At 32.9% G+C, this 26,895-nt stretch overlaps 1 protein-coding gene and 1 pseudogene across 6 annotated transcripts in view; one reads left to right on the top strand and one right to left on the bottom strand.

The window, feature by feature from the left end:
- LOC146136234 (lymphocyte-specific helicase-like) overlaps positions 1-26,895 on the bottom strand; it is a 50,853-nt gene that overhangs the window by 5,896 nt on the left and 18,062 nt on the right. For all 6 annotated transcript variants that reach the window (XM_083394961.1, XM_083394963.1, XM_083394964.1 and 3 more), the window contains 10 exons: positions 24,473-24,569; positions 17,125-17,307; positions 15,273-15,413; positions 13,798-13,887; positions 13,131-13,237; positions 11,212-11,278; positions 10,990-11,151; positions 9,316-9,388; positions 8,964-9,085; positions 1,727-1,810 (listed from right to left, as the gene is read on the bottom strand). In XM_083394961.1, coding sequence (XP_083251087.1) covers positions 1,727-1,810; positions 8,964-9,085; positions 9,316-9,388; positions 10,990-11,151; positions 11,212-11,278; positions 13,131-13,237; positions 13,798-13,887; positions 15,273-15,413; positions 17,125-17,307; positions 24,473-24,569 — 1,126 coding nt within the window. The remainder of the gene's footprint in view (positions 1-1,726; positions 1,811-8,963; positions 9,086-9,315; positions 9,389-10,989; positions 11,152-11,211; positions 11,279-13,130; positions 13,238-13,797; positions 13,888-15,272; positions 15,414-17,124; positions 17,308-24,472; positions 24,570-26,895) is intronic.
- Positions 7,282-7,763, top strand: LOC146136235 (zinc finger BED domain-containing protein 5-like; annotated as a pseudogene).

The raw sequence follows: 26,895 nt of genomic DNA, 5'->3' as shown, positions 1-26,895 counted from the left end.
GTGTATTTCAAAACTAGTTAAAATTGATTGATTTACTTCAGCTTGTTATTCAATGTGTAAAACAAACGTGACATTTTTTTAAATTGTAAAAAAAACGGAAATAAGTATGGTACAAATAACACAACCAGGGTTGGCCAAAATAAATCTTGTTATATGCCGTTTTAGCAGGAATACTCCGCTTTAAAGCTGCATGTCAGCATCCCAGTCAGTTTACATTCCTTTACTATACTACACAAACATTAAAATGCTATTATTGGTGTATCTAGCCAAAATTAAGTAGTGGTAAAGCAGTATTTTGTTTTATTGTGTCAAGTTAATTTTTTTTGTTACTCATTTTAAGGCAATGGGATTTGGTGGGTTCATATTGCAAGTCCAGCAATGGTAGGACTGGGGAGCCGGAGGCCAAGTCAAGCATTTTCTCTGTGGAGCTGTCAAGCTATTTTTATTCTTTGTTAAAAATTGTATAACTGAACCTTTGACTTTTTATCTGCCCTAGTAGCAGAGTTGTTAAGTCTATAACAAATACAAAAAAAAACTGTTTTAAGTCAGTGAAACATGCTGTGGAGTCTTGTTTTTACGGAAAATAATATAACAATTTTACAACGAGCATTTTGCAGTTATTTTACGGAAAAGAAACAAACATGCCTACCTATTTAATTTTTATCTGTATTGTCACTGTTAATTTTTTTTTAATTTTGTTCATGTTTGTGCAGGTATGTTGACTCATGTCCTATGCTCTTTTACAGTGCATAACCGGCACTGATTGCATGGACAAAATATGAAACAGTACTTGTTAAATGAAGTATCCCAGAAATATAATTACATGAGAAAAAAAACTCGATCAAACAAGCTTAAAAAATTTTGCTTGGTTTTCTAAAAATGTTTTACTGTCAACATATTCATTTACAAACACCATAGGATAAAACTAAAAAAGTTATGTAGGCCAAACATAAACTAAAAAATATCGTTTAGGTATAACATTAAATTGTAAACTATCTGAATCTTTGCATTTGTTGCAAAATTTTGATTGTCAAAAGTTTAATTTGCCTATTTCCATGAGGTTATTTGTTCTTTTTTTATCAGAACTTTATTCGGTTCAAGTTTTGAAGCAATTTGATCATTTAGGCTGAGCTTCCTAAAGTTGTTTTAAAACTGGTTTCAAAAGTTCCATGTAGGGTTCAGTAGACAGTTAAGTCCAAAACTGTTAAATGATTAAAGAATAAATAACAAATAACTATTAGCTTTTATAATTTATTGTTAAACTAATAGTGACCTAAATACTTAAAATCTAAGCAGTTGGTTAAAATCAGTGAACAATAAAACTAGGCTGTTTTTGAAATGAATATACAATGTTTTTGAATGTTTTTTTTCAGTTCCCTGAATTAGTTTTCAAATGTCTTTATTAAACACCTTTGTTATACTGATTATTAAGTAACCAGAATGTTTGCTATTAAATTAATTAACTTATGTTAATCTGTGCACTTTGTCACACATGGAAAATATTTATTGAAATATTTTATAAAGGGCATAAATTCTAACATGGTATAACATAACTAATTTTATTCTATTGCTTATATGAAAAATTGTTATTTTTTTATCGGCACCACTTGTTTGAATCAATTGTGTACAATGCATTTGAAAGTAAAATAGGCTTTTTTATGCCGAAAAATAAAACATATATATTTCTACTACTAAAGATATTACACTTAAAAATACAAAAAAATACTTTATGTCCTTCGGCTTTTAAAGGATGCAGCATCCTATCAAGAAGAATCATTTTCCCACATGTTTTAACAACATTTTCATCCGCCTATAATGTAAAAACAAAAGTCAATTTCGTTATAAAACATTATTTTCAGAAGATATTGTATGGCACTAACACCCAAATAAACATCAAAACAAATAAATCCTGTGATTTTGTAGATGCTGATCTTCCATTTTGACAAAGTTATGATGCTTAAACACAAGGTGATAACTGCCAAAGTTTGTAGTAGAAGTTAGGTGCAGTTTTGGGAAGTTCGCAACCCTTTTTGTGAAACAATGTGCTCTACTTTAGACTGAAGTCACAGATAAAGTTCAATAAGCAAGAAAATTACAGTTAAAAAACACCCCAATATTAGGTTCAAAAGCATTGCTAAAGATTTGTCATTGCCCTAAGAAAAGTGAAACAACAAGACACTGAAGAAAAAATTATTATTGAATTCCTCAAAATGTTTTGCAGGCTGCATAATGTTTACACTGCAGAAAATGTTGGGTTGCAAGTTTGAGGCCCCGGATTTAGACAGTAAATGAGTTAAAGATTGCCTTAGAGGCATGAATATTTATTATGTAACTAAACACGATCTGTTTGCGGGTATATAAGCACATTTCTTCTATGAAAAGCCAGTTTAAGCAATATCCACCATCTTCGTTGCGGTGGTCCAGGTTTTTGAAGCTAGCAAAACGAAGATTTTAAATGTATTACATAATAAAACTTAAGCATTGGTAAACACATTAAGTTCAACTTTATTATAACATATAGGTATAGTGATTCAGTTAAATATATCTTAGATATGGAAGTCAGTGTTATTAAAAACAGAAATATCACAAATAACTATAGTGTACTCTAGTAACTTGTAAATATTTTCCAAGTTAGGTGAATTCCAATGACGTCAATTGAAAGATATCTACCCGTGGTAAAAATTTTACACAGTCTCATCGTCAGTCGCCAGAGCTTTGCTCTGAAAAAATACCTTAGTTGCACCTTGAAACTACTTTTTTGAATGATCAGATAAGCATTGTACACACAGCATTGTCTTGTGGATAAGGTAAGGAAGAAAAATGGCATTTCACTCTACAACTTAAACCTTTTTCAAACAACACACCGTTTGTTCAAAGTGCTCTTCAAAGAATGTTTTTCTAAATAATATTATTATTGTGGTAAGTTCCTTGATCATATCTTCAAAGATAGTTTTTAGTTTGGTTGCAAGATTCTTAAATAGCTTATACACAACTGAAGACTAGTTGGTCGAAAATACTTATTAGAACTTTATTGACAGGGGCAGAATTCACATCGATAAATGTCAAAAACCTATTTATAACCTAAAAGCGGTTTTATGGTTCAAACTGCAGGAAATTTGTTACTCTGACATTGAAGCTTCAGTCAGGAACATACCTTCCACAGCTGCACATAGTTTACAAGCATACTTTGAATTCAGTTATTTTCTGTGATGTGTTCTTTGTTTCTTACCCCATTTTTAGCACGAATATTAAAATATATTGCACACACATTTAGCCTCCAACGTAAACAAAATGATAGAAAATCTCCAGCAAAACTTATAATTATATTAATAGGAAGATTGGATTTGGTTACTACATTTGTGATAAAAGTTTGCCTTTTCATATTGCTTGTCAGCATAAAACCATTAAACATCAACAACAAACCAGCGATTTTAAGAGTCCAGATTTTTTTTGTAGTATAAATTTGAAAATTATAAACTTATTATATAATGACACAAGTTTTAAAAATCTTAATTTTTTATATTTTGGTAAAACTGTAGCACCATGTAACATAAATTTACTGTACCTGTATCACCACAAAATTATTTTACATGCAACATAAGAAGTAATGCTATCTGGAACATAACTATTTAATTAAAGCTAAATTTCCATAGCAAATATTCAGTATGTATTATCTAATTTGCACACAGTGTTTCCTCTATTTTTTACCACATAAGCATGTGCCGAAAATTTTGCTTAAGAGTAAAAAATAAGTGCACAAAGTGCCCAAATAAGCTCAGCGGAAGACCTTTAACTTTCTTTAGTCTGTTAATATCTGCAGGTAGATTCTCCTGAAGCAACAAGACATCTAATCACTTCTTACTTGCCATTCAACAGAGCTCTCCTCTTTTAATTAAAGTCAGGGGAGTTCACCTAACTAGTAAATTCTATACAAGTTGTTGCCAAACATAAAATATAGTTATTTTGCAAACTTGGTTACTTCTGTTTTTTATTAACTCCTAAATATATTCTGTAATTATTTATGGCTTGGTTTGTCCTTCGTTGGATGTTTTTGTTGCAAGGGAAAGAAGGAGCAATATGCGTGGAAGAGCACAAAAAAAGGCGCAATATTCTTAATTAAAAGGACAGTCATTTTCTCTAAGATATAAAATGAGTCTCTAGCTTGAGACGCGATTTGGCTTGGTAGTTTGTAAGGCGCACTTCGCCAAGTAAAGCGTTTGTCTACTCTAGTAGAAGGTTTATGTCAGGATTCTTTCGGTCAAAGAAATTATGCAAATGCACACAACCTTACGCTAAAATGTTAGATGCTTAAAGAATCCCGACATAAGCCTTCTACTCGACGAACTGATGGTTTAGTGGTGATACCCCACATTCCAAAATGTATCTGAGGTAATCCAGCGAATGTTACAGGATTTTGGAATGTTAGTATGGGCAATAAATTCTTGCACCTTCATATTATTTTCTGTGTAGACTTTAGAAAGCTGTAGCCTTGTTCTTTTTGTGCATTGTCCGGGTATCGGAAGTTATCTCATTTTTCGCGCCTCTTGGTTTTGAACGTGGTTTATTGTTGTTTTATTTTATTGTTTGTCTAGTAAATATATGTTTTCTCACCAATAGTTTTCATTATATTGCCCTTAAGATTGCCCGAATAGGTGGTTAAAAAATCGGTACTTTAATAAAATTTTCCCAGAAGAACAACTTTACAATTGAAACAACTTTTTTTATAATTATTTTTATAATGCATATGAGTAGCAAATTTACATGAACATTTACAACGTAATATGCAAAAGTGATAAAGAGCCCGCAGCACAATGGATACCAATTTGTTTACCATGCAAAATTCAGGTAGGCTATATTTTATAAATTATCTCGCTTAATGCAGCAATAATAATTAATTTACATCAGTGAGACAACGCGAATATAGTCCTTCGAAAAAACACTAATTTGACATCGAAAAACACTAACTTGACAATTTTTTTAGCGTATGTAGAATTGTGGATCAAATAAAAACCAATTTTACTGTCTGAAACATGTTTTGGTTACGTACTGAGCTCAATGAGAAAACTAATTTATCCGACGGAGCTAGGATCAATCTAATTTGGGCACTTTTTTATCATACATAGCTTAAATAAAACTAATTTGGGGACTTTTTGGTCGTATGTTGCTTGAAAAAACTAATTTTGGCACTTTTTGTCTGTACATAGCTCAAATAAAACTAATTTTGGCACTTTTTTGGTTGTACGTTGCTTAGATAAAAAAAATAATTTTGGCACTTTTTTTTAGCAAGTTACTTGGTTAAAATGAATTTGGGCACTTTTTTTACGCAAGTTGCTTGGTTAAAATGAATTTGGGCACTTTTTTGTCCGTACGTAGCTCAAACAAACTAATTTGGGCATTTTTTTGTCCATACACAGCTTGGATAAAACTAATTTCGGCACTTTTTTGTCAATACACAACTTTGATAAAACTAATTTGGGCATTTTTTGTTCAATACAGAGCTTCGATTAATCTATTTTGGGCACTTTTTTGGTTGTATGTTGCTAAGATAAAACTAATTGGGGCACTTTTTTGGTGTACGCTGCTGTGATAAAACTAATTTGAGCACTTTTTTTGTTCGTTTAGACCATTGGTTCCCAAACTGTAGTACGCATACCACCTGAAAGACTTTCGCGTACCACCGGTGGGTATAAATAAACGTATAAATTTTGCGAAAACTTTTCAAAGAATACGTATAAATTTGCATAAACTTTCAACTTTTAAAACTTTCAGATTGGGTAAGTTGCAGTGTTGCGTTTTAGTTACCTTTAATTTGAGGTTTCGCACGTTTATGAGGTAACACTTTTCTTGTTCAAGATAATAAAACTTAATTGTTAGCTGGTTTAATATGTAAGTAGTAATAAACTGAATAGCAGCAGTGTAGTATTGTATGTATAATGATATTTCAATCATATTAAACTACTGTAATTTCTTTTAAAATAGAGGAATAGTGTGGGAAGTAAATTTTGTTTAACTAACTATTAGGAACACGTCTAAACGGAAGTACAGTCAGGTTTACATAAAGTACGGGTTTATATCTATTGAACACAATCGAGAGAATGTCTTCCGCAATGTGTAGTTTGTATGAAGACGCTTGCTAATTCAATCCAACGACATCTCAAATCAAATCATTCCGACAAGAAGGGCAAAAATGAGAGTTTTCTTCAGTGACTCAGCAAAAATGTGAAGCGACAGCGCTTGGATAAGACAGGCACAATTTATCAGTTAAAAATGGGCGTATTAAAGGCATCCTATGAAGTCGCTCTCCTAATAGCCCAAAACCAAAAAACACATACCATAGGAGAGTCCCTCACCATAGGAGTCCCTCGTAATGCCAGTGGCAAATATGTTAGTAAAACATGTACTTGGGGAAGACGGGGCTGCAAAGCTAAAAAGTGTTTCCCTCTCCAAAAATATGATTAAAAAAATAATGAGGAAATGTCAGTCGATATTGCTGACCAAGTTATTTCAGGAGTGAAAGATTCAAAGTATGGTTTTTCTATTCAATTGGACGAGTCGACGGACATGATAAATAATGCCCAGGTACTTGTGTATGGTCGTTATACACAAGACATTTCTGTAAAAACTGAATTACTTGCAAGGAACAAGGAACTTTCCGGTACAACAAAAGGAAAGGATATTTTTGAAGCATTAGACAATTTTTTCAAACTAAATAAACTGGACTGGGGAAAGTTGATGGCTGTACAACAGATGGAGCCCTAGCAATGCTAGGATATAAATCAGGCTTCAAAGCTCACGTAACAGCTGTGGCACCAAACGTGACTTTTGTTCATTGTTTTATTCATAAGTTCGCCTTAGCGTGAAAGTGCTACCACAAAATATGTTATCATGCTTGAACCGAGTAATCAAAACAGTAAATTTTGTTAAAACATCTGCCCTTCATACTCGGTTGTTTGAACGTCTCAGTGAGGATCTCAGTTCCAATTACACCTGTCTTCTCCGGTGCGCTGGCTTTTCTGTGCTAATGCACCAAGGCGCCTGTTCGAACTGCAAGATGAGCTTCTGCAATTTTTTAAGAAGAATCACTATTTTCAAAACGACCTGAAGAGCAAAGATTTTCTTACTAGATTGGCATATCTGTCAGGCATTTTTGACATTCTGAACAACTTCAACCTGTCGTTTTAAGGACCCAATAAAACGGTGACAGAAGTCGTTTCAAAGCTGAGAGCACTGATTTATAAGCTGGACCTCTGGACAGAGACTGTTTGCAATAAAAGCTACGAAATGTTCAAATGCCTCACTTCCGTTGAGAAAAATCCTGATGGTGGCATTTCCAAAGAAATTGTTTGTCATCTTTCGCAACTAAAGGCAGAGCTATTGAATTAATTTCCTGATGTTGCACACTGTGCTTACTTCATTAACCCATTTTTTATTGATCCGCTTGATCTTCCTGTAGGGACCGGGAAACAAGAAGAACTAATAGACATTCAAACTGACGAGACAGCAAAAATAAAACTTAAGGAATGCTGTCCTATCAATTTCTGGGAGCATGGCATCCCAACCTAGCATGTCACGCTGTTTCTCGGCTATTGGTTTTTCAATCTACGTTGGATTGCCAACAGGGGTTTTCGACTTTAATGTCCATCAAATTAAAAAGCCGAAATCGTCTTGGAACGCTATAACATGACTTTTGATGCGCTGTCAGCGGAGCCATTCCTTGCATTGACCAGCTGGTTAAGAAAAAACAATTACATCCATCGCATTAAAACTATTTGCTGTGTTTTGTTTAATTTATGGCTTTTATTTTATTTTTTTCGGAATGACATTTCTTAAACTTTAATACAACTACATGCTCATTTTCTTATCTATATGCTAAAATAGTTATAGTTCGAGATATGTCAGATGTAACTTAGGTGGTACATGAACACTGTACAAAAGCTCAAAATGGTATGCGAGAAAAAAAGTTTGGGAATCACTGGTTTAGACCTAGGATAAAATTAATTTGGGCATCTATTTGTTTGTGCGTAACTAATTTTGACACTTTTTTGGTAGTACATTTTTTGACGCAAACAGCCTGTAACATATATCGTCTTTAAATGTGAAGTACATAACAATACGCGTTCTGTAAATGAAAATTTAACATAATTGCAGCGTAAGTATTTTTAAAGACTCGTATTATAAGCCTTAAAAAACTAACAAAATTAATCCGCAAATTTACTGATTACGGCTACGCTTAATAATTTAAATAAAACCTAAAAATTTTGTGCAACCGCCTTAAAAAAATCGCTTAGCGGAAAAATTGGTTGCAAATAACACATATTTTTATACATTCTTACAATGGATGGGAAACTGCAGTATGCAGATATTTGTTTCTTCTACAGTTTTAAAACAACCTACGAAGCATTAAAAACATTAGGTATCCTATTTTTTTTGTGCCTCTGACAGGCATTTCTCCTAGTAATATTAACAGTATTTTTTTTTAAATACAAAACTGGTTGGCAGGTTACATAATAAGACCTGCCAATTAATAACTTTTATAAAGAAGTTTAAATTTTGTGTAAACATCCACTTTTAATGTCAAATTTTTGACCCAATGCATATTATGGAACCAAACAAAATATTTAATTATGAAAATACAATGCATCTTGACCAAGAATACAGAGTGGCTGAAATTACACCAAATGCAGTGCATGCTGATGAAATCTCTACAAAACATTCAACTTAAACAGCAGTTTGTTTAATGCAATTTTAAATCATATCTTAAGCAACACATCGAACAGGCAAAGGTGCTACAAAAAAAACTCCAGTTTAATGATATAACATTTAGCATAACTCAAAAGCTACATATATTTTAAGACTACATCATATAATCCTAGCAGATTGTTAGGATTTAAGGTGCTCTTGTGGTGTAGGAAATAATTTGTTAGATAAAACATTTTCGCCCCTAATAGAAACTACAGTTTTACCTTAAAAACTGTGGTACCACCGATGACTGGGTGCTTAATAAGATAAGGATGATTGCAGCATTTTCGCAGTTGCATCATCATATTGTTTGTTGTTATATTATCTAGATAATCATTGCCTCTTTCTGCAGAGAAACTTTAGTTGTAATATCTAAATCAGAATCAGGGTCAGTGAACTCGATAAAATTTCCAACAGTGATAAATGTAACATGATATGGGGTATTTCCATGAGGAAAGCAACACCCATTACAAACTTTCGATGGTTACTCAAAAATGTATTAGTTTTCTTTTTTATTGCAACAAAATCATACGCCAACATTTCATATGAAAAACAAACAACTTTAATGTTACTAACCTCTTGCTTGATAAGTAACATGTTTTTGGCAGAGAGGACCAGAAACAGCAGTTTCTGATGTTTTGTTGTAAACCTACAAAAAGGTTACAATATTTTCATTAAACTTTTAAGACACACTGCTATAAAGTCACCTTTGAAGTTGTTAAGTATTATGATCATAAATAAATTACACACCAAGCATCTATTATTACAGACAGTTGACTTATCTAAACAACAAAAATGGTCAAGATTACCAAAAAAAAAAATTAGATATTTGTACCAAGTATAAAAATAATATAAAACACCAATAAGTTAAGCAATAGTTTTTTGACTTGGAAAATGTCAAAATTTTGACATTTACACAAAGTCAAAATCGAATACAAAATGCACAAATATCGTAAAAAAACTGGAAATTGTCATTAAGTTAACAATCTGATCAAAGTTTAGTTTTAAATAACAGCCAACGACATTTTAACAGTACAATACATGGTATCCGCAAGCTGACAGAATTAACCATGCAGGCCTAGATTATCGTATCAGACTCAGCGTTTAATTGTGTCTCCCTGAATTGGTCTATTGTATTGAACAGTATTTGTTGTGCGTTTTTTCAGTGGTGATTTGCAATTAAAACATTCCTATTTCAATAATATGCTGGGTAAGTATAATTTTTTTGCCATTCTTTTTACCTTGTTTATGAACTAATTTGCATTTCAATAGTTGTTTATCTTTTTGATATGCCTAAAATATTAAGGTGAGTTTTGCATAAACACAAAAAAATAAAAATCAAGTGGTTAAAGACGCCAAGACAATAATATGAGGTACCTAAAACAACAATGCGTTTTTAAAACAATGTATTCCTAAGAGGTCAAAATTTTTAATTTATAGATCAAAATTTTTTTTTTTAGTTTAAATAATACTGCTTTGCTAATAGGCCATGAGAAAAGATGTTTTAAGACCTGAAATATATTGACAATAAACAAGTAAAATATGAAAAGTTTAGATAATCATATGTCCTACTTGTTTTGTACTCAATACAGGCAACTAAATATTTCATGCAATACAAGGTTTTAAAAAGTTAGAGATAACAAAGATGTTAACTAAAACTGAAACAACTTCATAAAAAAAGCGTTTTGATAATAATGTATTCTTGTAATAAATGTAATACTGCAGTATAAATAATTTGAACTGCAGTATAACTAATTTGATTGAATGATATTATATATTTTTTCAGAAGAAAACTGACAAATATGGGCATTACCACTTTAATTTTATGTTGCCCTAAATTTTGAATAATGAAAAAGGGAGATTTTATGTATTTTGCAATAAACACAGCATTTTGTGCGGTTAAACAAAACGTTAGAATCCATGGAGCTATGGCCACATATAATCACTAACATGTTTTGTCATGTTTGTAAGTTTTCTTAACACTATTTTATAGCTAAAAATTAAAAAAAAATGATTGGGAAAATTTGACAAGTAACAAAACTGTAACTGTTACAAAGAGATAATTGGCCAGCTAGTGGAACACAACAACATTTTTGTTGGTCAAAAGGTTAGATTTCCTCATCTTGCTTTCTTAATAAATGTGAACATACCAACAGGCCACCAGAAAACTGACAAATCTCAAAAAAAATATTAAGATTTATGACTATCACCCAAGTATACAATAGATCAAATTTAAGATAAACATCAAACCTTTTTATTTCGAACAAGCTGCATAATACACTTATCCACAATTGCCCTATACATTTTTTCTTGCCTTTGAGCAAGTGGTGCCATAATAAGAATCTCTCGCTTAGGTGGGATTTCCATACCAACATCTGATTTTACACGTCTCAGAAGGAATGGCACAAGAAGCTAAATACAAAAGGTGTATGCTTCAAAAACAAAACGTATTTCTTTTTTTATATTCCATACCTGGTGTAGTACGGAAAGTATTTTTTGGTCCTTTTTAAGCAATTCAAAATCACCCAAAGTTTGGAATCTAAAAAACAAAAATTTTATTGAAAAATAATTTGTTGAAATGCTAGATAAGTGTTTCTTTTTAATGTTGGCCTCTTAAAGAGTATTTATCCTCACTTATTTTTAATAGCAATGCGCATACAGTTTAAAAGTGACACTTTCTGCAAGCACTTTGTCACCCATACCCCCAAATGACTTTTCCAAGAAACTTTTGTATATATTACCAAAATTAAACATTAGGTAACAATATTGATGCCATTATTCAAGTAAACGTTTCCCTCCTAATGAGTACACAAAACACAGTTGCTTCAAGGCCATCAGTTCCAAATCTGGGGGTTAAGAAGTTGTTTTGTGCCAAATTTTGTTTTAATTAGACTTTATGGTGATTTGCTATACTTGAAAAAACATAGGATTGCCCTGATATATTGCCTTGTGTCCAAGTGTGTTTAAATATAATTCCTAGTTAGGGCATTTTTTGTGGCATCTAGAGCAGTGGTTCTTAATCTTTTTGTTGTCTAGACTCCTTTTTAGTTTTTCGAAAACCTATGTGACCCTCAATATTAGTGTATTACCCATAATACAACAAATACAATTTGCCAAAAACACAATCATGGACAGTTGGTTTTAAAATTTGGCAAGAATATATGGATATTCAGAACAACTTTTGTTATTCCAAAAAGGTATTGTGCGGATATAGCAATGGAAAATCTTGAAATCTTGTAACTTAATTTAAACAAAACAATACAATTTGATTTACTTCACTGTTTTATAAGATTAAAACTAAAGTGATCTTTATATAGATTAAGAAGGTGTTTATAGCAGTATTTTTTTATGTATCTAGTTTTCATCTGAAAAAGTGTGTCACAAAACACGTTTTTGGTGGTCAATTGGGCCCATCCTGTTTTATTAGACAAGGCTATTAGACTGGAGCTATGCTTCAGCCATTGATTAATAACAAGAGCAAACTTTATTAACAAACAAAATGATAGACTGGCGGTTGTCCTTGCTCCTACTGATAAAGTTTATATTGTTTGTTTTATTCTTGTCAATGTTTTGTTTGACTATTAGTACATGGCAATCCTCCAGACAACCTATTGCAACAGGTTTGGGAATCATTGATCTACAGATCCTATGTTATAGTCAAAATCAATGCGACTTATTAGTATCATTTTTTCAAAAACTTAAAATTTCTTGTTACAAACAATATACCATCTCCAGTTCACTTGTTATGCCCATAAGAAGCAAAGACCTATTTAATACTAAAAATATGTATATGTTTTGAGACTAACCTAATTTGTCCAACACTTTACAGGCATACTGGTATACAGTGGATAAGTCAGTTTGGAATATTACCTTTAGAATTTAATAACATAAGTACTGTTTTAAGGGACAGAAGGTGTTTCTCAAACTTATCTTTTTTTAAATATAGCCTTATTCTGTTACTACACCAGAGAATTAGCAGTTAGTACACAGATAAAATAGTTGCTAGGCGAAATTTTTTTTAGCGATAACCCCATCAAAATCTTGCGAAAAACAACAATGGCATAATTTTGCAGCAAAAAACAATAAAAATAGACTTTAACATGCAGTGCACAAAATTTATGTTTTTTGTTTGGCAATGCAGTGAATTTAACATGAACATTTGGTCAGCGTAATCACTTTGTATGAGTCCTTTGGCGCAATCGATTACTTTAATTCATAACTAAGCAATGAAAAAGGGAACCACAAGAAACATTCTGTTCTTGAGGAGGCGTTATTTAAAGCAAACATTTGTTTATTGACATGCTTGGTTAACATGCTGCAGGGGCTACAACACCATATTTGTACTGTAGTAGATTTATGTCTGTATCATACTAGTTAATATCAACACTTACGACTTGACATCATCAAAAATTTCTGGAAACAGGAAGTTTAACAGCGACCAAAGTTCCGTTAAATCATTCTGTAGTGGAGTTCCAGTCAACATTACTTTTGATCTGGCCTAATAAAAAAATAACACAAACACCATAATTTTAAGTAATGCCCAGTTGGCTGGCAGGACAATAAATATTTTGTAAACAGGTCAATTGCCTGGATCAGTGGTTCCCAACTGGGTTGTTGCAGCACTGTGCACTGCCATTTATAACACTCAGTGTTGCAGTAAGAGCAGGCTGGCAAGTTTGCCAGCCTTTTGGTGACAGGCATTTTTGTCCAAAATTCTTTGTTTTTTTACATCCCTAGTGTATGCGAAAGTACAGCTGGGTCTACATATCTTCTTTTCCTACTTTCACACTGTCACAAGTAAGCGAACTCATGCACAAATGTGCTGTTCAAATTTAGTTTAATTGAACCAAGTGTAAAAAGCGTTTATAGGGTAAAAACTTGAAAAGGAGACATAACCTAATAAGGTAGTATTGGGAACTTGGGCACTGGCCCAAATATTAACAAACCACACAAAAATTTGGGCAGCAAAATAATTTTGTTAAAAACAAAAGCTGACCCACATATATATAGAACCCTATTTCATATTTAAAAACAGCACAAAAAAAATATTTTACTAACCGAGATTTTCTTTAGTTTTTTTATTGTTTTGCTGTTGTAATTCTTGACCCTGTGACCTTCATCCAAAATTAAAATTGCCCAGTTGTAACCCTATAACATAAATAAATAACAGTAATATGGTGAAGCATAAAGTGTCTAATTAAGTTAGAACAATAATGACACTGTTGGTATGCAAAGTATATCAGAGTGTCACATAAACACTTGCTTTGAATATGCCATCATTTGTAATTTTCCACAAGACTAAGACATATCAAGAAAAATTAATGCAGCAATCTTAACAACCAAGTTTTTTGTTGGTTGGTCAGTTCATATTTTGTAAGAAACCAAGAGGAGCATGGGAATAAGGCAGTGGGATTCAGCCGGTTAACACCGGTTCTGTAGAACCGTCTCACGAAGTTTTATGAGACCAGTGAACCGGTTAGGATTACTGGTAACTGTCAATGGATTTTTGGCATCTTATACAAAACACCAATTTTTAAGATCCAAGTAGTTCACAGTATTTTGTTTTCAAAATGTGCAATGGTCAAGTTCGCATGTAACAGTAATACAAATTGTGTTAATGTTTATAATTGTAGTACTTTTTCCTTTGTGATTGTTTGTCTGAAAATTTAATTGTTGCAAGTACAAGTCATGAGACGACTGCTGCTTTCTAGTGCGACTGTTAAGCAGTGATGGGATCCAGCCGGTTCGCACCATTTGCTTGGGAAAATCAAATATAGATTATAAAAAATAAACAACATTGAGTTGTTAAGTACTGTAATTAAACTAATATTTTATTAATGAAGATGCTTTAACCATTACAATTTGAAGTTTGTCGATGACATAGTTGGATAAGGAAATAAATTTTCCAAAATAGATTTATTTTTTGTTTTTTTCTGTCACATGGATGAGGTCTAACCAGTGGTTCTCAACCGCCGGTCCGCGGACTGGGACTGGTCCGCATAACATTTCGCCAAATATATTACAATTTTATATCTTAGTTTGTTCAGTTGCAAAATGCAAGATGTTAAAAGCTTGTCCATCAAATGTAGAACTTCACCAGTTCCGTAATTTGCTGCATTGTGATGCAACATAGAGTTAATGGTCTACTTTGGACTTTATTGTTCGTCACAATGGTGCAAGTGTTGTAGTAGGCTACAACTCGTTTAAGTCTTTCGCTTTAAAACCAGTTGTAGGTGAAAAACTTCAATGAACCATGTAAAACACGTATGATATCAAAAAGACAGCAGCAAATTGCTTATTAAATTGACGTTTTCACTTTTTGCTTTTAAGTTGCATATACTTTTGTCGTAATTACATTTTTGGTTGATTTTGATTTTTGAAGGTCCAACGGTCCGCAAAACTTGTTTTGAAATTTTACCGGTCCGTAAGCTAAAAAGGTTGAAAACCACTGGTCGAGACACAACTATTCAAACAAAATAAACAACTAAATTCTACCAGAAAATGATTTCAAATATGCTTCAAACAGTACTTACTTTAAAAATGGCTAAATCTCTGAGCAAAACATCATAGCTAGTTATTACAATCAACTGTGTTTGGTGCTTGATTTCATTATGTAAAAAGTTTACCAGATGCAAACGCTCAAAAGCGCTGCCATAAAAAAGTAGAAGAGATATCTGAAAAAAATTAGAAAAAAATTAATGTTCTGTTAAAAATGTCAGATTTCAGTAACAAACTTTTAGAAGATTTTACCACTGAAAATTAATTAATGTTAAAAAAATAAAATTTTTGTATGCCCCCCTTATAGTTATACTGATGAAACAATGTACAGTACGAAGACAGAGATCACCATATGATCACACAAGTTTCTATATTGAATTATCCTAATCAACTTTTATCTAAGACCTAATAGTTTGTAAGAATACAAGATAAATGCCCCAAAATTTTGTTTGATTTAATTTTTAAGATATTTAACAATTTTCTCAAGTAACTAAAACATCTGTTTAAAAAGCCTAAATCAAAAGTATCTATTAGTTGTTAAATGCAATATATTTTTTTGGTAATTAGGTGAATCAGTTTTCGCAGATGTATAGTATTCTAAACATAAGTACATCACACAACTTGTAACTAGTTTAATGTCAATTTAACTTTATGACATTTTATTAGAAAAATGTTAGACATAAATCTTCATTTAAAGCATAGTTATCCAAGCAACCTGATACAAAAGATACATTAACATCTTAAGAAACCACTAATTACACATGTTATTACCTAGTAATTATGAAACTCATCTGCATTACAAGATAATAGAATTCAGCAGTGGTTCTCAAATCAGGGTAGGTGAAACATCTAAATTTTTTTTATTGACTGATAATAGTTTATTAAGTCGATTTTTCTAGGATTAGGTGGCCTTTTAAGACCCAGTCATTACTGGAAACAAGTAGAACCAATAGCCTATAGGCCAGGGATGGCGAACCACTGTCCCGCGGGTCACAAAGTGACCCACCAAAGATTTTTAATGACCCACTTATCTCTCTAGAAATTCCAAAATGTTATCAATCATTTTCATGAAAGGATAAATGTAAAAAAAAACAGTTCTTGGTTAGATAACACTATACTGCTTAATCAGGGCTGGCAAACCTGCGGGTCGTGTAAAAGTGTTTTAGGGTGACGAGTAGGCCTACATTAAATGCACTTCAACAAATGTGCGCAGAAAAGCAGACAACTAACAGCATTTTGTTTATCGCTGTAAAACGTAATGGTGGCGATCCTATTAAGGAAATTAGGAGTTTGAATACTAAAAGTTCTAAAAACCCTGGTTAAACCAATAAAACATGCTGAAAAGCTTTTTGCTGAACTGCTGTAATACCATAAAAAGTGCTGCAGCATTTGTTAACTATTTAGCTTCTTAATATTTGTGGGAATCCGAATTTGGAAATCACTCAAAAACCTTGAATTACAAACCCAGACAATAACATTTAAAACGACGCAACAGCAAAGTTTCGCATAAAATTAGCAAATAATTAAATATATGACCCACTTGTGCATTTTGTAAGGATTAGGGCCGTGTTTGTGACCCGCGCGATGAAAAGGTTCGCCATCCCTGCTATAGGCCATCATAGTTAGCAATGCACTTGGCACATAAAACCTTGTGAGTGGTAGATTATAATGACACGAAGCATAGAAGTTATACGTTTTTGGTAATTTTTGTGAATTTTTATTCTAAAAGTAACCTGGTATAGAATAACAAAAAAAAAATGCAAAGCTAAGACGCAAAATCTCACTCTGTATAAAATAAAGTTGAAAATTAAATTAAGTTTTATCACACAATAATGACAAGTAAAACCACTAAGTTTAACAATCCAAGACTTCATTTTAAATACTTACCCCAGGCGCAAACTTCTTAAATTCGTTGAACCAGTTAGTAATTGTAGTGGTTGGAGCACACACTAAATACGGTCCAATAGCTTTTGCTTTCACCAATTCGCAAATTAAAGCGATGCATTGAACTGTTTTACCAAGGCCCATTTCATCAGCCAGTAGCGCATTTTCTCCAAACTCATAAATAACCTAGAAAAATCACATAATTCACAAATTAAACTGTATAAATTTTGCACATTGTAGAACTAAGTACACATGTTCCATACATTCAAGAAAATACAAGTTTACAACGTACAGCAAAATTTTAGTAGTTTCGGATTTTTGTACAGTAATAAGTAGGGCGATTATTTTTTAACTTGTCAAAAAAAGTCAAAATTTTGTCAAAATTCACACGTCAGGTCAAAATTTGTCAAATTTTTTCAAGTCAAAATCGAATACAAATGTTCATAAATCGTTAACAAAATTAAAAAAACTATAGTCAACTTTTTGAAATTGGTCGTTCAGTTTTATTTCAATTTATCGTTCAATTTAAAAAAAATTTTAGTTTTGATTTATATTCAAAGTCATTTTAACCGTATTATATCTTCATTAGAGCAATATACTGTATAAAAAACTTACGAATATCGATGCCTAGGTTATTTAAATCAATGTATTACTAACAGGTCAAAATTTTGTCAAAATAAATTATTTTTAGGTCAAAATTTGTCAAAATTCTAACTTTTTAGGTCAAAAAGGCATGATTAAGTTTTGATGTCACATGTTTTATCAAAAATAAAGTGAATAAACCATTTAATTCTGGCAATATGTGATACATTTCTGAATTCCCATGGCACTAACTAACAAGCACAGTTTTTATGGCAGAAAAGTTGAAAAAAAACACATTTTATTTAAGTAGAAAAATATTGTAATCAAAAACATAACAGTGTAAACAAAATTAATTGGAATGCCTTTGATGTAAATAGGGTGTTTTTCCACAGACCTTCCTTAGTAGCGAGAAAAACAAAATAAAAGTGTTCTGACATATTTAAGTTTCAATAACTTATTGTATATGTGACAACACAAAAGTCAAAAGAGATCTCAACAAAGTATAAATTTTAAACGTTGATAAATTGATGTGCAACAGACTAATCCAGTGGATTCTAGAATAATAGGTTTCAAATTAGAATAACAAATCAAGAATATTGAATCTATATATATATATATATGTAGCATGACGGTAGCATGAAAAAAAAAATTTTTTCATCCACGGTAGCATGAAAAAATAATAGAGTTCACAATTACGAGATATAAAAGGCAGATTTGAATTCAAATTCACTTTGAATTTGAATCTTAAGATCCAAAATTCTACTTTGAACACCCCTACTCTAAACAAATGATGTATTGCATGAACTCTAGACGAATCCAGTCTTCCCAGATTTTATTCAGCAACATGAAAATAACAAAACAAAACCTAAAACAGGAAGGCCAGGGTGAATATATTTGCATGAACGAAATTTCAAACCCTTAATCGGACCTAAAAGCATATCACAAAATTCCCACGACAACCAACATAGTAAACCCCCCCCAAAAAATGCACAAGTAAATTATCAGCTGCTAAATCAGACCTAGGCATCATACGGCCCGCGTTTAATGTGTTAGTGAACATGTTAACAGTAACACACCGGTAACTTAAAGCCTCTCAAAAAGCAAAAAAAAATATTTTAATCTTGATTTTTGGGTCAACACAACTTGATAAACGCCAATATGTCAAGCAATGTGCATTTTTTATCTGTGCTCAATGTGTCACGTCCCCCTGTAAATCTAAATTAAAGTTGCATTTTAAAACACATACATATAGGCCTAGTCGCAATTTTGTCGACGACGTCTTGTGACGTTCTTTAAATTCGTCTTAAATTGCATATTTGCGCACAACTCCAAACATAATAATAAGTTCTTTGGCTTATTTCTTATATACCGTCAGAGTATGGCGTCATATTGCTTGTATTTGAGATCCTATTTTGGACAAGGCCCGCAACAACATTTTAGGTTCCTCATGCGGCCCGCGGTTAAAAATAATTGCCCACCCCTGTGCTAAACACATATTAGTTATGCTAATACCCACACCCGTATGTCGTCGAACAAAAAAAAAAGGGTTTTGTCTAAAGAAAATTATAGAATTTTGTCTAAAGAAAATTATAGAGTCAGTGACGGGGACTGGTAACATATTATTAAACTTGCTATAATGTTTACTCACATTTTACAGATTACAACTTATCAGCTGCAATTGTTATGTAACATGTAACATAATACTAATGTCATATCATGTATTATCAATATATATACACTAATCACCTGCCCTATATTAGAAATTTAATGTCATTTATTGTAGATAACCCCAGCAATGACACAATAACCTGCGATCAATTTTGTGTTCTTTAATAATAAGAAATCCATAAGTTTCTTCAATATGGGACCAACAAGTTTCTATAAGAATTTTGAATTTTGTAGTCAATAAGGAACATGGATGAAATGTTTAAGATGATATTTTTCCGAAAATCGCTAATTCACTGAGATGAATTAACGAAAAAATCTGTAGCAATTTTTTTTTTTCATTTGTTTACTGGCATAAAATAATAACAGTGTAACATCTATGCACACAATTTCTAGCATATTGATTTTAAATTATATTTTGTCAATCTTCTATTACTAAATTACGTTTTTTTTTCAACTTGACTTTCACATGCTCTAAACCAGGGGTTCTCAACCTTTTTGTACCAGTGGCCAGTTTTTGATGGTCTTAACTAGTCGGACCCCTTACATTTTTCTGGTGTAATATCAACGATTAGTTCTTTTTAATAATTCGGTATATCTGCCTAGTGCACCTTATGTTAAATAACAACACCAAATTATTTATGGCATGTTTATTTTATTGTGAGTTCTGTTTGCCTATTACACACAAAAGTGCCCATGGTGCTTCAGAAACGTTTCAGGCAAAATTTTATCTTACATTATGATAAAAAGTATTACCATCTTTGGCTTAAACAGAAACAAATGCAACAAATTTTCTGTAAACGCAAACCTTCCGCAAGAAATAACAGAAACAAAAGAGATACTGGCAGATATCGCGCTCGCAAAGCGTCCAAGAAACACCGATGTACTATTGAGAGGGCTTCAAACTCCATTTTAAACAAATCTGATATTGTACTGACAGATAATGACAAATTGCTTCTGCTCAAGGATTAACATTTGTGCCAACGTCAAGGTGGTCACAAACGATCGAGGAAATTGAATGGGCAAGCGCTATGCAGCATATCCGAAGAATCGAATGGTCCTACATTTTTAGAAACGATCAGCATTCCCCCCTTGTGGATATACCAAGAAAACTTAAGATCTTAAAAACATCTCGACCGGAATCATCCCTACTTGACGAGAAAACCAACGCCTACACTGACTGTGTCAAAGCCAAGGTTAGAAACTTGGGAACCCTTGTTAATGAGTTTCACCATAAACACAACAATTTAAATCAAGCGCTTCGCATAAGCATGCAAAAATTACAAGCATTGGTTAATAATTGCGAAATAGTTATCTGTAAAACGGACAAAGATGGGAAGATTGTTATCCTAAAGCACTCAGATTATGAAGGAATTATGAAAAAGGCTTTTGAAGCATTTGACAAATTACCAGTCACTATTTTGACTCTGGGTAAGCATCTTGACAATATTAGAAAGCACTGCGATGCAATTCTTAGTCTACATACTAAAGGTATCATGAATGACGATTTTTTATACCGGACAGCAGGCATTAAAATGATACATGGTCTCTTTTCAAATGCCATAAATACCCCCCTGAAGATCTTCCGTATATTTCCATACATAATATACAAGTGCGATTGCTAGTTTCAGATGGCAATATTACCACCTCACGGGTAACAGCGTTTGTAGAGTTTTTGTTAAAACCGATTAGCGTTGTTTTTTGCAAATCCAAAGTGGATGAGTATTGCCGTGACAGCAAAGATTATTTGCTCAGTCTGTCCCTTTGGTCAGAACAACACAAAGCAGCGGATTCATACAACCTACGTTCTCGCAAACCTTTGTTTCTTGTTGCTGCAGATGTGGTGTATCACTGTACCCCAGCGTTAAAAGAAGCCTTGTAGAAGAGGCTTTATTGTTTGTTTTAGCAAAACATACTACGTACCTAGAATCGTCCAGAAAAGAAATTTGCTGAACTGGTAATATACTGCCTACACAACGTAGTGACGCAGAATGGCAGTTGTTTTTACAATCAACGAGAGGGCATAATAACTGGCGATAACCATTCTGTTTCCATAGCTAACGCACTATGTTATACAAAGTGCTTATAAGACCCTTAAGAAAGCGCAATTGATTAAAAGGTTTGTCAATGACATAATTTGGCTTTCTTTTGGTCAAGAAACCACTAATGAAATACGTTCATGTTTGGAGCAGGTATTCGAGCAAAACAACCTAAAGCTAACTTTTAGAGCAATCAACACTGCTACTCATGGTAATCAACTGGAGTTTTTGGATGTTCTCCATGTTACCAAAACATCTTCACCGTGTGGTTTCATCACAAAAGACTACACCAAACTGACAGGCTCTGATCGCTGTTTTATCAACGGCAGATCTCATCACCCATCCTCTGTTTTCAAGGGAGTAGTTTTTGGAGAAGCTACCCGCCTAAAGCTTCTGAATGAACTCGACGATGATTATCAACAGACTTTGCATCACCTTCAAACTAAATGCTTAAAATCCAATTTTCCTAAGGTTGAAGTGCGTAAGATTATAGGTCTGGCAATGCTTTGGAAGGAATGTTTCGGGCCTTTGAAAAAAGTTAGAACTCCAAAGAAAATTCCTTGGGCGATCGGATTTCCCAAACTCCTACAATTAACAAAGAAAGAGACCAACAGAACGTCATGGTGACATACAAAAGGCCCCATACCCTCGCCAACAAGTTCACAAAGTTCCGCATGCTGGCGCAAGCGTCATCTAAAATCGTGCAAGACAAAGAGGTGCCCAAATCCAATAGATGTGGCCACTGTGGTCTTTGTGGTCATCACGGCAAATTACAAACAATGGTTTTTCCCACGAATAAACTTATCACACAGAGTAAAACCATAAAACTACATCAATGTTTAAACTGTAAAAATTTTGGTATTTACGTGGCGTCTTGTGTTATATGTAATGAACAATATGTTGACCAAACTAAAAATTCGTTCTCCACCAGATGGAATAGCCACAAAGGGATGTGGAAAACCTTTTCTTTGTCAAAAGACGGGGACAAAGCTGCTCTTTTAAAACATTGTGCTTCCTATCATGCCCACAATTTTGCTTCCAAGCCACGTAATTGTTTTAAAGTGACTTTTGTAGAGCAACCCGATGTCAACCAACTAGACCTGTGCGAGGACAAATGGCTTAACCTTATAAATGCTAGCATAAACATCCAAAAAATGATTTTACCTCGTTTTAAATAGTGTTTTATTTTGCTGTTTTACTTTGTTTTGTTTAGTTTTCTCTATTTGCCCTCTCTTTTTTATTTTCCACCTCATGGCGCGCTTTTATCTGTTTTATCAGTTTACGTCATTTTACTGATTGCATCGTCATTTAGTTGCAGCAGTTGCGGCTTGCGTAGCGCACCACTTGCCTAGAACAGTTGGTTTAGGTTTTTATTAGCGTACTTCTTGACTTATGTTGTGTTATGTTTTTAGATACTGATGACGCGAAATATATTTATCTTTTTATAACATACAAACAAACTAATTTTCGGTTTACCAGTTTTGTACTTGATTTAATCTTTACAATTGATGTGCAACCAGAATCGTTTGTTTTCACCATTCAGATTCAGGCAGATTTTGCTATTCAAAAGAATACTTTGATTAATAAAGGTATATTTAGAAGTTTTTGCGGACCCCCTGAAATTGTTTTGCTGACCCCTAGGGGTCTGTGGACCCCCGGTTGAGAACTGCTGCTCTAAATAGTTTTTTAATAGCTATATGCTTATCTTTTCCTCTCCTAATGGGCATTTGATGTAATTACAAAAAAAATTTTGCATATCTACATAATAAAAGAGAAAGTTTGTGAGATGTGTGTAATGTGTGTGGCAAGATGTTCGCCCAGTCGGTGATGATTATAATATGAAATTCGAGCAGCATTGACATTATGCCGGTTTAGCTCAGTGGTAGAAAACTGGTTTCGTGAACCAGAGGTCGTGTGTTCATACCTCACTGGTGGAAAACTGTTGTAATGCTCACTTTCAATTTACAATATATTTGTTGTTGCATCACAATGGAAATGTTACCTCACACTCAATGCAATTTTCAACATGGTACAATGTTACCAAGATTGTGTTTAAGCACGTATCCCAGGCCCCAGCGTTAGTTAATTTAATGTAGGTATATTTAGAAGTTTTTGTGTTAGGCAGAGTTTAAGTAAAAGATAGTCCAAGTTTAACGTATCCGCGCAAAACTTTTTTTCAAGCGCAATTACCTGCCGGGAAATAAAACAATAAAAGTAAGTATATTTCCTTAGTAAAGTAAAATTTTAAAGTTTCCAACTGAGACTATTATGTTAGGAACTTATTGATGCCTGTTTACGCGTAAAATTTAGATGGAGTTCGCAAATTTACGAAGAATTGAATTTTTATTTTTAAGCCGTTTGTTAGCGATAGTGATCGAGGCCAAAGCCTAATGACTTCTTACAATGTGTTTACCCACGCAATACTTAGCAGAGTTCGCGAAATATTGCGTTTATTGCAGTAGTTAACGGTAAGCATTTGTGTTTTCAATGAGGATGTCTTTTACGAATAACCGGTAAATATTCTATTTAACCTGGGCAATGCCGGGTATTTCATCTAGTTTTCAATATTTTTTCTGAACACATTATTTAGGGGACAACTATCTGGTCTGAAATATCCCTATTTTGCTAAACACCATATAACCCTCAACAAATATCCTTTAGTTCTGATAGAAAGTAGCAAAAATGACACTGATCAGTCTAAAAATATCGATATTATTAAAAGGTAACAACCTTTATTGGTTATAACACATAAAATGCTATACAAAATAAGGAACATATTTATATTTTTACAATATTTCCCTGGTTATCTGTAGTGCGTTTTAGTTTGATACCATAAGCAAAGGTATCTATTTATAAAACCTATGTTTGCTCTACAACAATTTAAAAAATGTGGGAATAATTTTTATTTTCAAATACTACAAGGGTTAATATATATTTAATACATACATTATTTTATTTTGTGTTTCTGATTTAGCACATAATAAATCTTGTTCTGCAATTCTGTTTTACCTGTGTTTATTATGTGGGTGCTACAGTATAGAATAGTTAAGTAAAATATTATGTACCTTTAACCACTGATAGCCAGTAACTTGATATTCATGAAGTACTCCACCAGTAAACAAGATTGGTTGAAAGCTATTAACTTGATCTTCAAAGAAATATCTGCAAAAAGGCTTTAATGAAAAAATAATTTTTACAATGTCAATTTACAAAGCTAAAAACAATTTTAGTTTATTCAAACATACAAAACAATATTAGCTTATTTACAAAGTCATATAAAACTGATTTTTGTTCGAATGCAAAACCAGGGGTCCGCAAATAGGGGATCGCGACCCCAATTTGGGTCGCAGGACCATTCAGTTTGGGTCACGAAAGCCTTAACATCTTTTAATAACGGTCTATATTTGGAAGTTTTTTAATTGTTTCCATTAGTACACTGAATTATAGGAGAGCCGTCTTACTTTTAGCGCGACTAGAATTGTCACGCGATATAGAGGCTACACACTAAGCCCCTTAAAATGTTGTGAGACCTTCGCAATCTGGGTTTACTTAATTTCTAGTATGTGTTTTTAAAAAAAAATCGATTTCACAACTTTTTATCCCATTTTCTGTAACCATAGCGTCGTGAGCACGTTGTTCTCTTAAAATTAAACTATGCAAATTTAAATCAAAAAATAACTTTTTTGATTAATGCGATATGTAATGAGCTTTTTTGTCTCTATTAATATTAATTTTTTTGCTAACATAAACTGTTTTTAACCAGGTTATGAAGTTTTACACAAACTTTTAACGATAGTAACAAGGTATTATAAGACGCTATACGCGAATCTTTATGTTTGTGAAAATATATTTTTTGTGTGGTCAAGCGTCATCCATCTTTTTGAATGAAAAGTTTTGCTAACTAAAACTAGACGCAGACAATCTAGTTGCGTTTGACTCATTGAGTTAGGCTGGACAAAGCAGGATATTTAACGTCTTTGTGTTAAAATATCGCATTTTGGTTTAAATTTGTTAGATCATGTCTTAAACAGTGGTCGGCAACTTACAGCCCGTGGGTCAGATCTGGCAGGGCCATGCCCAATATTTTTAACTGTTTTAACTATACGAAAATGCACAAAATTTTCGTGCCCGGCGCGTATCTAATTTAACTTTGAATTATATTTGCGTTGTGATGGAGTCTTCTCAGACTATAGGTGACGTGCACATAACAACTATAAGTAGGAAATTTTTCGTAGCATGAAACCCTATAAAATCTATTTATTCAAATATAGATTATTTTTTCAAAATTATTATATATACATATATTTATTATTTATGTATTCTTTTATGATAAACACTAACAAAAAGAGCATAAGAAATATGTTTATGTTTTATTTTGTGTGTGCCAAATGCGTCAGGTCTCCTTGTAAATTAAAAGGTTTGCCAATTTAAACCAAACAAACGCATTTTTTTCGCGCTTTTTAGAACAAAATTGTTAGAGCAAATTTATTACGGCCCGCCAAGAACTTGCTGAGTTTGGGTTCTTTTTCATGGCTTGTTTCTGGCAATTCTAATCGACCACTGACACTCCTTGTGTCAAAATACGATGTGATTTTTCTTACTTTTTGCTTCTTTCTTTCTGGAGATGTCATATTTTTGGATAAAACTCTTTCACTGACAAATTTTCAAAAACACTGAACTAGAACAATATTGCAATCGCTTGACTAACATTTAACTCCTTTTCGTACAGTTTCAGCTGAATAATTTACTAATTATACCGAGTTTAAAAAGGGCGATTTTGAAGCCACGTTTCTTACAATCGGCGAAACTAAACTCCAAATATCACCAGATTTGTTAATAAGCAGCGTTAAAAATTTATTACGGCCCGCCAAGAACTTACTGAGTTTGGGTTCTTTTTCATGGCTCGTTTCTGGCAATTCTAATCGACCACTGACACTCCTTGTGTCAAAATACGATGTGATTTTTCTTACTTTTTGCTTCTTTCTTTCTGGAGATGTCATATTTTTGGATAAAACTCTTTCACTGACAAACTTTCAAAAACACTGAACTAGAACAATATTGCAATCGCTTGACTAACATTTAACTCCTTTTCGTACAGTTTCAGCTGAATAATTTACTAATTATATGAGTTTAAAAAGGGCGATTTTGAAGCCACGTTTCATACAATCGGCAAAACTAAACTCCAAATATCACCAGATTTGTTAACAAGCAGCGTTAATTTTTCTGACAACGAAGTGCAACAGTTTGTGATTGACACGTCTCACAGAGCCTGTTCTGACACCACAATCTAATAGTTTTCGCGCACAATTGAAATCATGTGCCAATCGGACGTGAATGAGTCAACGGAGTGTGTATGTAGGTTGCATTGACTGACAGTACTGCAGATTCATTTTAGCAGGAAGTAGTTTGTACTAATAGGGTTCACCAGGCAATGGTGTCAAGGTTGTTTTTCATTTTTTTCTTTCAGAGCCTGCAAAGCTTAATTGGT

Source organism: Ascidiella aspersa, chromosome 8 (genome assembly GCF_963924565.1).
Source record: "Ascidiella aspersa chromosome 8, kaAscAspe10.2, whole genome shotgun sequence".
Classification (NCBI taxonomy): Eukaryota; Metazoa; Chordata; class Ascidiacea; order Phlebobranchia; family Ascidiidae; genus Ascidiella; species Ascidiella aspersa.
This window is presented reverse-complemented; position numbering and strand designations above follow the sequence as displayed.